At 33.1% G+C, this 12,742-nt stretch overlaps 1 protein-coding gene across 3 annotated transcripts in view; it reads right to left on the reverse strand.

Annotated features, from left to right (window-relative positions):
- Positions 1–603: 603 nt before the first annotated feature.
- LOC100179944 (integrin alpha-L) overlaps positions 604–12,742 on the reverse strand; it is a 25,932-nt gene continuing 13,793 nt past the window's right edge. For all 3 annotated transcript variants that reach the window (XM_026838696.1, XM_026838697.1, XM_026838698.1), the window contains exons 22-39: positions 12,037–12,276; positions 11,357–11,569; positions 10,759–10,898; positions 10,106–10,254; positions 9,741–9,904; positions 8,609–8,706; positions 8,063–8,173; positions 7,293–7,452; positions 6,656–6,799; positions 6,378–6,466; positions 5,486–5,578; positions 4,969–5,071; positions 4,419–4,538; positions 3,618–3,752; positions 3,056–3,184; positions 2,418–2,522; positions 1,631–1,759; positions 604–1,082 (exon numbers count right to left, since the gene is read on the reverse strand). In XM_026838696.1, coding sequence (XP_026694497.1) covers positions 978–1,082; positions 1,631–1,759; positions 2,418–2,522; positions 3,056–3,184; positions 3,618–3,752; positions 4,419–4,538; positions 4,969–5,071; positions 5,486–5,578; positions 6,378–6,466; positions 6,656–6,799; positions 7,293–7,452; positions 8,063–8,173; positions 8,609–8,706; positions 9,741–9,904; positions 10,106–10,254; positions 10,759–10,898; positions 11,357–11,569; positions 12,037–12,276 — 2,427 coding nt within the window. In that variant the 3' untranslated portion in view covers positions 604–977. The remainder of the gene's footprint in view (positions 1,083–1,630; positions 1,760–2,417; positions 2,523–3,055; positions 3,185–3,617; positions 3,753–4,418; positions 4,539–4,968; positions 5,072–5,485; positions 5,579–6,377; positions 6,467–6,655; positions 6,800–7,292; positions 7,453–8,062; positions 8,174–8,608; positions 8,707–9,740; positions 9,905–10,105; positions 10,255–10,758; positions 10,899–11,356; positions 11,570–12,036; positions 12,277–12,742) is intronic.

Here is a 12,742-nt window from a genome sequence, read left to right on the forward strand (position 1 = left end):
ACGCCTCCAGACTAAAGGTTGTTACGTGTTCGCGGCTTTGTGGCCACTATGTGCATATGTGTGTCGTTGTGCAGTAGTTCAATATGGATTGGGAAAATTGTCAGGGACACGTTAAATAACCTAAATACGCTAAAAATAGTTATCACTATAAATAAATTTATTTTACTCAATTTATCCCCGCGTGGCGGGTTAACGACAGTCGTTATAACACGAATGTCCGGTTTCATATACTTCGTGCTCGTTAAATAAACTTATTATTAAAAATAAATATATAGTATAAAGATTTTTAAAGTAGAAGATTTTATAAATATATATTTAAGACGAACATCAATTTTCATAATTAAAAAAATGAAATTAACCTATTTTGATGGGAATAACATGTTAGTGACCTACATAGACGTATGCGTGGGTTATATTTTTGAAAAAATATTCGAAAATTTAATATTTACGATTCAAGTTATGACCATACGTTTTTGGTTTTTATATTTAACACCCATTTCCGCCTCCATTTCATTAGAAAATATAAAAAATCGGACGATAACGGCTGTCATGCCCTACTACGTAAGAATAAATTAAGATTTATTTAGTGAACAGTGACACGCATTTGTTTGCATCTAATGTATTATATTTCCACCAAGCAACTTCAATAACATTGTTGAAGAAGTAATGTGCGTGACCATGTTTTGGTACTTTATGGTAGGCACGCACGAGACTCTAATTGCACAATTTAACAAAACACAGTGTACACCGTTAGTTATATACTGTGTGTGCGTTATTTGTGGAATATTTTTAATTCTTCTGAAAAATTACAAAAATGACTGCAAAATTTACGTTTGAAACAAAGTATATACAACGAACAGTATACAGCAAAATAAAAAATCAAGGTTAATATAAATCGAAGCCGTCAACGCAGGAGGCAAAAGACAATCCCTCGCGGTGTATTAGCGTGCTAGAAATGTAATAAAACATCATTCTGGTCAATCTGCAGCCATATGCTCCTCAACATTGCCGTTCGGGTTTGCCTCGTTCCATTCCAAGGCTTCTTGTTTCATCTCCGCATATTTACTCTTGAAGAATCCAGTCTAATGACACAATGAACATAAATATAAAAAGATGCTGTTGTTTATACTACTGGTTTACATAGTTCTCATATTATGTTCAATGTTACTCAATGTAGAAATTGTTGTCATAATATGTTTTAAAAAAGAAGAAAAAAAGTGGGTATCTTGGCGAGTATAATTTATTTACACAACTAAAGTTACATGCATTTTAAACAATAAAAATACAGCTAAAGTCATTGTGGGGTAAATGGGACACTTTTAGCACAGAATATCCAAATATCCTGATCAAGTTTTGAACAAATAACAATGGTCTATGGGAGATGTAAAGATACAGTTTTATAATTTTGTGTTCTTTGTTTACTACCAAATTGGATGAGAAAATATAATGAAAAGGGGTCTCATCTTCTGCCAAAATGCAGTTTTTAAAAGTATACATATGTGTGCTGAAATAAACTACTTAAAAATTTGGCACTATTACTGATTAGAATTCGACATAGAGGTTCCATGGAATAAAATTTAAGAACCTTCTTGGTTGAGTGACAAACCATGGAACTTATTTTACAACTTACCTTGTACATAATTCCAATAATAAGAAGTAACAACAACAAGCCACCAATAGCAGCAAGAATATAAACCCATAGATAATCAGTTGTTGTAACAAATTCAGGTGCCTTCCAATGGTTGGCTGGTGTGGTGATCTGAAATTGATGTTCACTATGTTGTTACAAGGTTCAGAATTAGTGGTTGCTGACAAATTATTTGGAAAAACTGTCAAACAGACATAAATAACCACAGACATAAGGGTCAGTGCAAATTGCACAAATTTCCACTGATAGATTAACTTAAGTTTTGGTTTAATATTTATAAAATTGATTGGGTTAAATGCTATTTTAAGTTTAAATTTTAAAATTAAAAGTTTCTAATGAGCAATTCCCGACTCTTGGTCCAAAACACCTTATGTTCCACTCCACCAAACTATATATAACCTCATTGTAGAAGCTTAATTCTATATTTAAACATAAAACACTTTAAATGTCAGCATCATGCATTTTAGGTAATACTGTGGGGTAAGATGGGACACTTTTAGCACCTAATATTCAAGTATCCTGATTATATTTTAAACAATTAAAAATGGTCTAGAGGAGTTGTGAGGGTACGGTTTATAATGGTCTAAATGTTCTTCATATACTACCAAATTGGACAAAAAAATATAATGAAAAGGTGTCCCATTTTTCCTCACTACAGTATATATAAATATTTTTGTCTCATTTTTGTCATGTAATATTAATTTGACTGTTGCTTTAAAACTAAATAAGCTACAATCACAACAATAAACAAATTTATTGATTGACTCACAGTTTGAATAATATCCGTCAGTGGGTTTCCTTGTGCATCGACAAGGTAAGCTGATTTGTTTGCACTGAACAGAAACGTTGTTACAAAGTCAATCTGCGTCTTGTTCTGCAATTAAAACAATACCTTAGTATATAATAATGACTTCATTTGTCGCTTCCATTACGGTAGCGAAGATTTAGAAATATTTTAAACGAAAAAGACCGGATATGACGACAAAACAACAGTTGTTTAAACATGCTTACAGTTAAAAAGATATTCACATTTGTTTGGAAGAAAAAAGGGGTGGTCTCTACACCTAGCAGACAAAAAAAGAGCCGTTTATGTTTAATTATTATCAAGTTAAACTTCTAACAGAGACAAAAGTTTGCGTAAAGACACAACCCCTACAATATATAAGTTATAGGAGGTGTGATTGAAATTACAAAAAAAGTTTTATAAAGTAGTTAAAAATAGTTGACACCTATACATACATATTCATTTATTTTAAACAGCAGCAAGTCGGATAAAAACAACAACAAAATTCTTTTGAACAAATGACTGTTAAATGAACATTGGGTGTAGGAACCAATCATAAATGGTGAGTAATAAGACCCACATGATGCAACACAGCAATGGGAATAACTTTATGACATACACACCTGTTGCCTTAAAGTTTTTGACCAAAGTTTAAATTTCGCTGAAAATTTCACGACATCATCTTGAGCAAGGTTGGAAATGTTGCATTTCAAACTTTGACAATAACCTGGTAGTGATGGACCACTGCAGTCCTATAAATGCAATATAAACTATTAGTTTACGATTACAGAGAAGAGTTCTTTCATGAACAAAATATACCTAAAATTCTGTTGAGATTTATCAATTATATTTAAGAATTAATAACCCAATAACTAGCCTATTGGTTGGTTTAATTGCTTCAGTTGTGTAAATTAGAAAATGGGCATGGTTACTACTCCAGTATTTTACATTTGATAAGATATTTTTTACTGTTGTATTTGGGTTTGCCCGGGATTTCTGTTAACTGCTTTTATAAAACCACATGCACTACTTTTAGCAGATGTAAAACTGTGATACACACATCTGGATCCAAAAGGACATGAGATTTAGGCCAGAGTTGGCTCATTACCACTACAGGGACTACACATCTACACCCAGCTTTACTTTAGTCACATAGTATTGTAAACTTAGGATAAAAATACATACGTAAGTGCCAGCACTCAAATTATCTGGATTAGGTAGTATGGTAACATTAGGAGTGGTGATGTTAACATTGGGTGGGTCAAGTGAGAGTTGGTATGGGTTGACTATTGAAGTATCGCACACACATCGAGCATTGCCCTGTATAAGTAATACAAAATAATCTTGTTATTGTAATTCTGTGTATGTTTATGACTAATATTGTGTGTGAATGAATGAATGTAACTCACTTTATCCTCGCGCAGCCGGAAAACGACAGTCCTTAACACACAGGTGTTAATACACCTCATGCCATCTTATGAGTTACCATGTATGTTACTTTGTGGGTGAATTTTTGGGTATTTTTTTATTATTTTTATGTATGGCTGATAATTTGGACAATCCATTAGTGACCATTGGGTTGAAGCAATTGCTGTTAAGTGTCTTGCCCAAGGACACATACGCCCACAACGGTAGCAGCGTGGAGCCTTGAACCCATTACCTCTGGGTTACAGGCAGGCGCTCTAACCACTATGCCACGGCCCTGGACAATATAAACAGCCCAATAAGGGTCTGTAATGCATTTTTATTCCTGTATGACAGGTGCTTGTCACAATTTTTTCTCTTTTTGGGTGTGGCAAGAGTAGTGAATGGGAATGGCAGTTAAAAATGTTTTTGACTGACCAAAAAACAGGAGACGCTATATTATGTTTGAGCTAAATTATTTTAACTAGAAATGTAAAAAAACGAAGATTTTAAACTAACTTTAAGAATATACTTAAATCTATGTCAAATATCACATCTTAGAGTATAGTATTTGTTACCCACCCCAGTTGTAAGACAATCTACTTTGTACAGATAAAACAAATGCATGAGATCTCCTATTTTGTTGGGGTAGTGGAGGGTTATAGTCGATTCAGGAACAACTGCATGTCCCTTTCCTTTGATCTGTCAAGTCGCTTTTATTAATAATTATTATACTCTATAAAAAAATTATACTAGCACCAGCATTGTTGAAATAACTGTAGGGCTACCAACCAATAAAGTAGAAGGGTATTGTTGGTGATTTTTGGACAAAAGTAAAATTTTAGTACAGTTGAGTAATCGGAAGAATGCATTCAAGTGGCATATTATAATTATCTTCTTGAATATTATCAAACAGCAAAATATGTTTAAAGGGCCACTTTTTTTAAAGGTCATTAGCACATAATATCCAAATATCCTAATCGTGTTTTAAACAATTAACAATGGTCTGTGGGAGGTTTTATAATTCTTTTTATTTGTTTACTACCATACGGAACAAGAAAATAGGATGAAAAGGTGTCCCATCTACCCCTACCTGCTATATACATGAGTTTAATTAAAAAGTCATAAATACCTCAAAATCAATGGGAATATCTCGATCAGCAATTTCTTCAACTGATGTAATAGTTACATTTGTATCGGTGAAGTTGAATGGAATGTTTTGAAGATTAACTTGGCTGTTGATGAAAGATAAGAATATGTAAATAAAAGTAAGACTTAACATTAACTTTTGTTTCTATAAGTTAGAAGTTTAACTTAATAATAATTAAACATAACCGGCTCGTTTGTCTGCTAGGTGTAGCGACCACGCTTATTTTCTTCCAAATAAATGTAATTAGGTTTTAACTGTTAGTGTGTTTTAACAACTGTTGACGATAAAACCTGTCTTTTTGTATAATTTTTTTGGCACCATTATTGAGACAGTGAAAGTTATTATTATTAACAGCTATAAAAAAACATCAAAAATCAACACAAATTATCACTATTATTTAAAAGTTTTTTTATCTTTACAGTGTAATACAAAACAAACTTCAAAAACTGGTTGCAAAAAAAATATTTTTATTATTATCATCTACTTTAACAAGAAATACCTGGTAACATCGGCTGCTGCAACATAGATGACTGGTGTGGTTGATTGAAAACTGTTGTCAGATGGATTTGTATCATTGCTTAAACCAAATTTCCTAAAATAAATTTTTTAAATAATTTCAGGACATTTACTTAATTACTTAACCAAGTGGAAATAAATATACAGGGTTGCATTTTGATTTAAACATTAAAACTAGGAATAAGAAGTAGGAAACTTGACAATAAATTAAACCTTAAAGATAAGTTAGAAAAAGAATAAAACAAACAGTTTTAAACAGATGTGTGAAGATTACTATGTATTTCTTCAGAGCAAAAAAACTCTATTTGCTTAAATGAGTGTAACTTATTTACCCTCTCATGGCAGGGTAACGACATTCGTTATAACACGGGTATTCTGTTTTATACACCTCATGCCTGCTTACAAGTTACCATGTATGTAATTTTATGGGTAATTATTTGTAGGGAATGTTTTTGTTTTAATGTCTGGCTGACAATTTGTACAACCCGTTAGTGACCACTATGTTGGAGCATTTGTAGTTAAGTGTCTTGCACATACGCCTACAATGGTAGCAGTGACGAGCCTTGAACCGGTAACCTCTAAGTTAGAGGCAGGCATGCCACATATTGTGCCAAGGCGCCAAACAATGCTTTAAAAAAAGAAGCATCAAAAAGGTATAGTACACTATGTGCAGATATTAAAACTAGTGATCCTTTCACTTTTTGTCAGGAATAGACACCGCTAATAAAAACACTGAACTTTAAAGCAAGTTGCATAGTCGCTAAGTGTAAAATGTTTTAAAAAAAACATAAAAAATAACGATAGGTAAAGGTTTTTTTAACTAATTCTAAAAAGAGTGAACACTATATTGTATCATCACCAGCAAAAATACTTACTTTGTATCAGCTAGTATATTGACTAAAACCCGGGGAATATTTCCAATGTTAGTCAGTTGATTGTATGAAAGCTTCAACTCAAAATAACACTGAAAAGAATGAAGTTATATTCAATTAAATGCACTCCTTTCTTCTTACTACACCTTTACAAATTAAAATTTTATCAAAACAATTACCACATAAAAATAATTTATTTAAATTTCTTTTTATTTGGTTTTACAAAGACAGGATTTACAAGATCAACATGAATAGTTTTATTTCTAATCTTTAAATCTTACCCACTGTCCTCTTTGCATAATACTTCCAAGGAATGCATTATATTTGTAACTTAACACAACTGACTTGGTTGAACCAACTGTTGTTGGGTCTTGACTTTGAATACATTGAACGTAGTCTGGATTGGAACTTTGTACATTCTGAGTCTATAAAAGAAATAAGTGAGTTAAATATTATTATCTGACACAGAAGACTAGCGTTTTTAAAAAGTGTTATGTATATATATTTATGTTTAAATAAATGAACAAATGTAACTTGCTTTCTCCTTGCGAGTCCGGTAAACAACAGTTGTTATAACACAGGTATTCATACACCTCGTGCATGTTAACAAGTTACCAAGTATGTTACTTTGTGGGTGATTATTTTTTGATGGATTTTTTTTGTGTATGGCTGATAATTTAGTCAACCCAATAATGACCACTGGGTTGAAGCAATTGCCCCTAGGGTCTTGCCCAAGGACACATACATCCACGATGGTAGAAGCAACGAGCCTTAAACCCATTACCTCTGGGTTACAGGCAAGCACGCTAACTACTTTGCCACTGCATTTTTTTAAAGTTATCTATGCCTATATAAAGTTGGAATTTTGAAACAAAGTCAACTGAACCATAATATACCAAAAAAGATAATAATTCTTACCCCTCCCCATCCAAGTGCTGATGTAAAACTAAGAGTAACTTGAGGGTCAAAGGCAGGTTCACCGGTATTTGTAAGGTTAAGCTTGGCAACTATCCGTTGTGTGTCTGAACCACGCGATATAACCAAGGTAGTTCCTCCATTGCTTAAGTCAGGGGTTGGTCTGCATGAAAAAGATTGTTGAGTTTAAATGTATTTTTAAAAATTGGTAAATTTTAATTTTTTTAAATATTAATATAACTGTTTTTTGGTATTAAATTGCCTTACTATCATATTTAAGGAAATACACTAGATGTTTGAAAAAGAATGATAAATTTAATTGTGTTTTAAATTTGTTAAAATAATGGTATAGGGTAACTCTTTTTTTGCAATTTGAATGGCCTTACTATCATAATAAAGTAAATACACATATGATGTACACTAGATGTTTGAAAAAGATTGTTGAATTCAGATGTATTTTAAATTTGGTGATTTGTAATTTAAAGTGTCAAGTTATAGTAATGTGATCAGTAACTCTGATCTTTGTTATATTAAGTGTAGTTTATGTATATTTACTTCATTATGATAGAAAGGTTATTTAAATTTCAAGGAAATAGTTATTTCTTTGTTTTAGTTATTTCATATAGAAATATTAAAAGGTGTGTAATAAGGTAATTTTACAGTTGCAACATGGAAAGATAAATGATCAGCTTATGTAAACCAGGGCACTGTTATTTAATGCATTTTCTATTTAAAGCAACGTTATGATAATCTTATGAATATTTATTACTTACCTAGGAATAATATATTGCGTTCCAGCAATGGACAAATCATATGAACAGGTTTGATCAACTCCACAATCGGTTTCAAAACTTGTCGATGCAGTTTTGACTTTTGGGATAAACCTGTGAAACAAATTAATATAGAAAACTAGAATAACTAGATGATATTTACTGAATGTGCATTTTAATATTTCTGACCATTTTATATCACACTGTGTACGTATATGATTACAGTTATTGGAATGTGTTATTAGGATTTATAATAAGTGAAACATTTTTTAAGATTTAATTAAGTTACTAAAAGTAAACTTTTTAAAGTCTGCTAGTTAGAAGTTGGTGCGTTTGGACTTAACAGTCAGACTTGTATAATTTGAAGGTCCCTAAATCTGAATTACTGTCCACAGTTAAGTAGAGAACAAAAACATAATACAAAAAAAACAGCCTAAACTTCTGAAAAAAAAGACCTATGCGTACGTGTGACACCATTATAAAATGTGTCTTTTATCCAAGAATTGCTTCAAAATATGAAGTATGAATCAACAGTAAACACGAACTTACGGGTCACTTATTGAAGAAAGAGGAACTGCCAGATGGCTGCTTGATAATGAATAAGTCATTGTAGCAACTATAGGTTCAGAATAATCTTCAATGCTTGTCTGAAATCAAATTAAAGTGAATGAATGCAATTTACCTTATCTTTGCGTGGCCGGAAAAAGACAGATTTTATAACACAGGTGTTCATACACCTCGTGCCTGCTTACGAGTTACCATGTATGTTACTTTGTGGGTGCTTATTTTTTGTGGGGGATTTTTTTTCATGTATGGCTGATAATTTGGACAACCCATTAGTAACCACTGGGTCGGAGCAATTGCTGTTAAGTGTCTTGCCCAAGGACACGAGTCTTGAACCTATTACCTTTGAGTAACAAACAGACACTCTAACCACTTTGTCACCACATCAGATGTAAGTTTCCTTTTAAATTTTTTAGCCATTTCTCAACCACACACATGGAGGCAATATCTCAGTTTTCAAGAATGCCCCACTACTGGGTGTAAAAGTATATAAATGTAACTGTTTATCCCCATGTGTCAGGTTATGGCAGTCATTGAAACACAGGTTTTCAGTTTCACACAACTCATGTCTGCTTACAAGTTACAGATGGGGACACAGCAAGCCATAACTTGGTTGGAGTAACTGCTTTTAGTGTCTTATCAAGGTAACATAATTGTAACGTCGTCAAGCCTTGAACCAGTAGGACTTGAAGCCATGACCCATAACCATCTCATCCGGGCTGATTTGTTTACCAATTAGCCAAAATATATACAAATATAGACAACACCAACAAAATAGTTCACAGCACAACTTCTATCTAACGTTATCTGGGCTGTGTTAGTAAAAAAAACTTGAGCAACAGTAAGCTGCCCAAATGAAATATGTAACCCAACATTTTATAATTTCTCCAACCCACAGAACACTAATGGATTGTCTAAAGTATGAGTTATACAGAATAAACAATCATCCATATATGTGATATACATGAAATCGTAAGTGGGAATAAGATTTGTAAAACAAAACAACCCTGCTAAAACAACTGCCTTTTTCCAGTCAGGCAAGGATAAGGCAGGTAGCACTCAGTTACACCATAGGAGTTACAACAAAAAAGTTACATTAAAAAATATTTTTACTTACTTTAACATAGACAGGATAATTAAAACAGACAGGGGCAGCAGGAGTAGTAATGTTCAAAACAATATCTCGACTTGTGTAACCATTAGCAGTTTGGTTGGCCTGATTTCTGAATTCCACTCTCTTTTTAGTGACTGAACTGTCCAATACAACAGAGAAGAGAGTTTCTGAAAAAACAAGATTGATATTTAGTAAAATGTTTGTACGGGTCGTGATTTTATGCAGTAAGATGTAAATAGGTTTTTAAACGTAAAAGTGTTTTAACAACTGCTGTTTTGTCAGGATATAGCGGCAAAACAACAGTTGTTAAAACACGCTTACAGGTAAAAACTTATTTACATTTAATTGGAAGGAAATAACCATCTTACTTATGCTTTTTTCAAGTCCTTTTCCAGAAAGTCCAATACATGCACGAAGTTGCAAGCAGTCACGAAATTCTCTCCGAAAACATTCAAATATCGGAACATTCAACTTGTTGAAGGTAAGTGTTGTATTAAACTTGGCAACCGGTCGTGTTCTGTAAATTACAAAAATGTAATACATTACTTTCTGTAAAAACAAAGATACCTGATTCCATTATTCAATACATAACATGGAGCATAACTTTTTTCTCACTATCTTAGAATATTCTATAACAACATGCACACAGTTTTGATGCATTTAAAAACGAGAAACAGTAAAAAAATGTGAATGTTAACAACATAAATGAATGTAAGTTAGTACTTATTCATTCAAGCGTGGCTGGGAAGAGATCATTATAACAGGGATGTTCTCTTTCATATAAAATAATATCATAATAACTTTATTAGTCTCTTCGATTACAGTAGCGAAGATTTAGAAATATTTTAAGCAAAAAGACAAGGTATAGCGATAAAACAATAGTTGTTAAAAAACGCTTATAGTTAAAATCATATTTACTTTTAGTTGGAAGATATAAGCGTGGTCGCTACACCTAGCAGATCAGGCACCTCCTGCTCCCTTAACAGGAGATTTGTATACTAGCTTGAAACAATTAAATTACCTAAATATGACAACAGTGTCACTTCTTGGAGCCCCCACTGCAACATCAGGGTAACGGTTTCCATCTAAATCTACACCACCTTGAAGAGATTGACCAAAGTATTGAAGATTTGTTCCAGACAATGCAGTGGCTGCAATTCTCTAAACAACATAAAAGACATTTTAAACAATTGCTTTACCTTTAAAGTTTTTTAAACCAAGCAAGAGTGAATGAATATGTTTAACAGCTAATTCCCCCACTGTACAGGTGGTGTCTTTCCGCACACTTTTGTGGGGGAAGACGGGACACTTAAGTGCATATTGTCTAATTTTTTTCCAAATCAAAACACATGATGGTTTTTGGGTAATATCATGAATTAGTGCTAGCATATCTTTATAAAATGACAACCGTTCAAAAAATATATTAAAACACACAAGGAGTTATTTAACGATTCGCACAACAGATGTAATTTTACTAATTCGAGAACACACAGGGTAAGATGGAACAGCCTTGTTAATTTGATTAATACATGATTTAATAATGGAAATTCACGTAAATAACACCAAGTAATATTAAAAATCATTCGACGTTGGTGAAATTTAGTAAACAACATTCTTACCTGTTTGTATTGGAGACTGTTAGCTGTGCCGAAGTCACTACTTCCGTGGTAAACATACACAACCCCTGCTCCATTGTCCGCGAGTGGTGCACCAATTATGACATCTTTAAAACCATCATTATTAAGATCTCCTGCCGATGAAATCGCTGAACCGAATCGACCACCCACGTCTTTCATTCCGGAAAATACTTTTGGTACGAACCCTGGACTTGCCTTTATATAAAAATTCATTTTAATTTCTTGTCCATTTTCGAGCGACACATGCACATTCACCAGCAGTAGAAGTTTAACGTGTCTTAGTATACAGAGACGTAAATGGTTTACTTGTAATATTTAAGATCCATGTGTCTTAGTGTTAAGATTTAAAAATCATGGTAGGTCTATTTTGACACCTTATCAGCGCAATCAACTTAAAACAGTTGGCCATCGCAGATTTCACAAAGTAAAAGAATAGTTAAACGCAATGTGTAGTAGGGTGGTGGAAGACACCTTTAGCAAATAAGATTAAACTATCCCGATCGTATTTTAAATATTTAACAAAAGTCCATAGAAGTCGTGAGGATGATACGGTTTAATAATTCATCGAATGTTCTTTGTTTACTACTTAATTGGGACGAAAAAAATAGAATAAAAAGGTGTCTCATCTTCCCCCACTTTACTGTATGACTAATTCTGTTTACCCAAGCCTGTATGGAGTTTGAAGCTTGAGAGAGATAAACAAAGACTCTTCCTTCATCATAATTATCACCGATATATAGAGGAGCCCCAACAAGTAAATCATCTTTTCCATCACCATTGATGTCAGCAGAGAGCAATGTTGCGCCAAAATAACTTCCAAGTTGTTTGTAGCTACCGTATGCTTGAATAGTTTGAGAGTTGGTAAAGTTGCTGCTGCCGACTTGTGGTTCATACAAAACAACCTGTGCATGAATTTACCTTATAAATCGCAATACAATGTACATATAGTGAAACGCCCGTTTTGCTGGCGCACGGCCTACTAGAGATATCTCTAGTAGGCCGTGGCTGGCGATATTTTTTGTTCGTTGTACCAACGTGGCTCGTATTTTTTTATTCATGTAAATGGTAGTTGACGATTTAATACGTAAGTATAGTACGGGTGACATCGTGTGAATCGTACGTTATGATTTAAACATCCTCCCATTTTGCAGGTTATTGAAACGTTTCGTCGTTTTATCATTACTTGTTGCATGCAGTTAAACAGCTTTCTTGTATTTGCAGGCAGCAAGTCTCCATATGTGTTTGTCTTTGTCCATGTGTTATGTTTATATATGTCTTTTAAGTTGATTTATGTATATGCATGTTTATGTGTCTGTTGTAGCTAAATAAAGCCAACTTACGCTGTTTTGTATACACAGTCAGGTCGTT

The sequence above is a fragment of the Ciona intestinalis genome, unplaced genomic scaffold (genome assembly GCF_000224145.3).
Source record: "Ciona intestinalis unplaced genomic scaffold, KH HT000103.2, whole genome shotgun sequence".
NCBI classification, from domain to species: domain Eukaryota; kingdom Metazoa; phylum Chordata; class Ascidiacea; order Phlebobranchia; family Cionidae; genus Ciona; species Ciona intestinalis.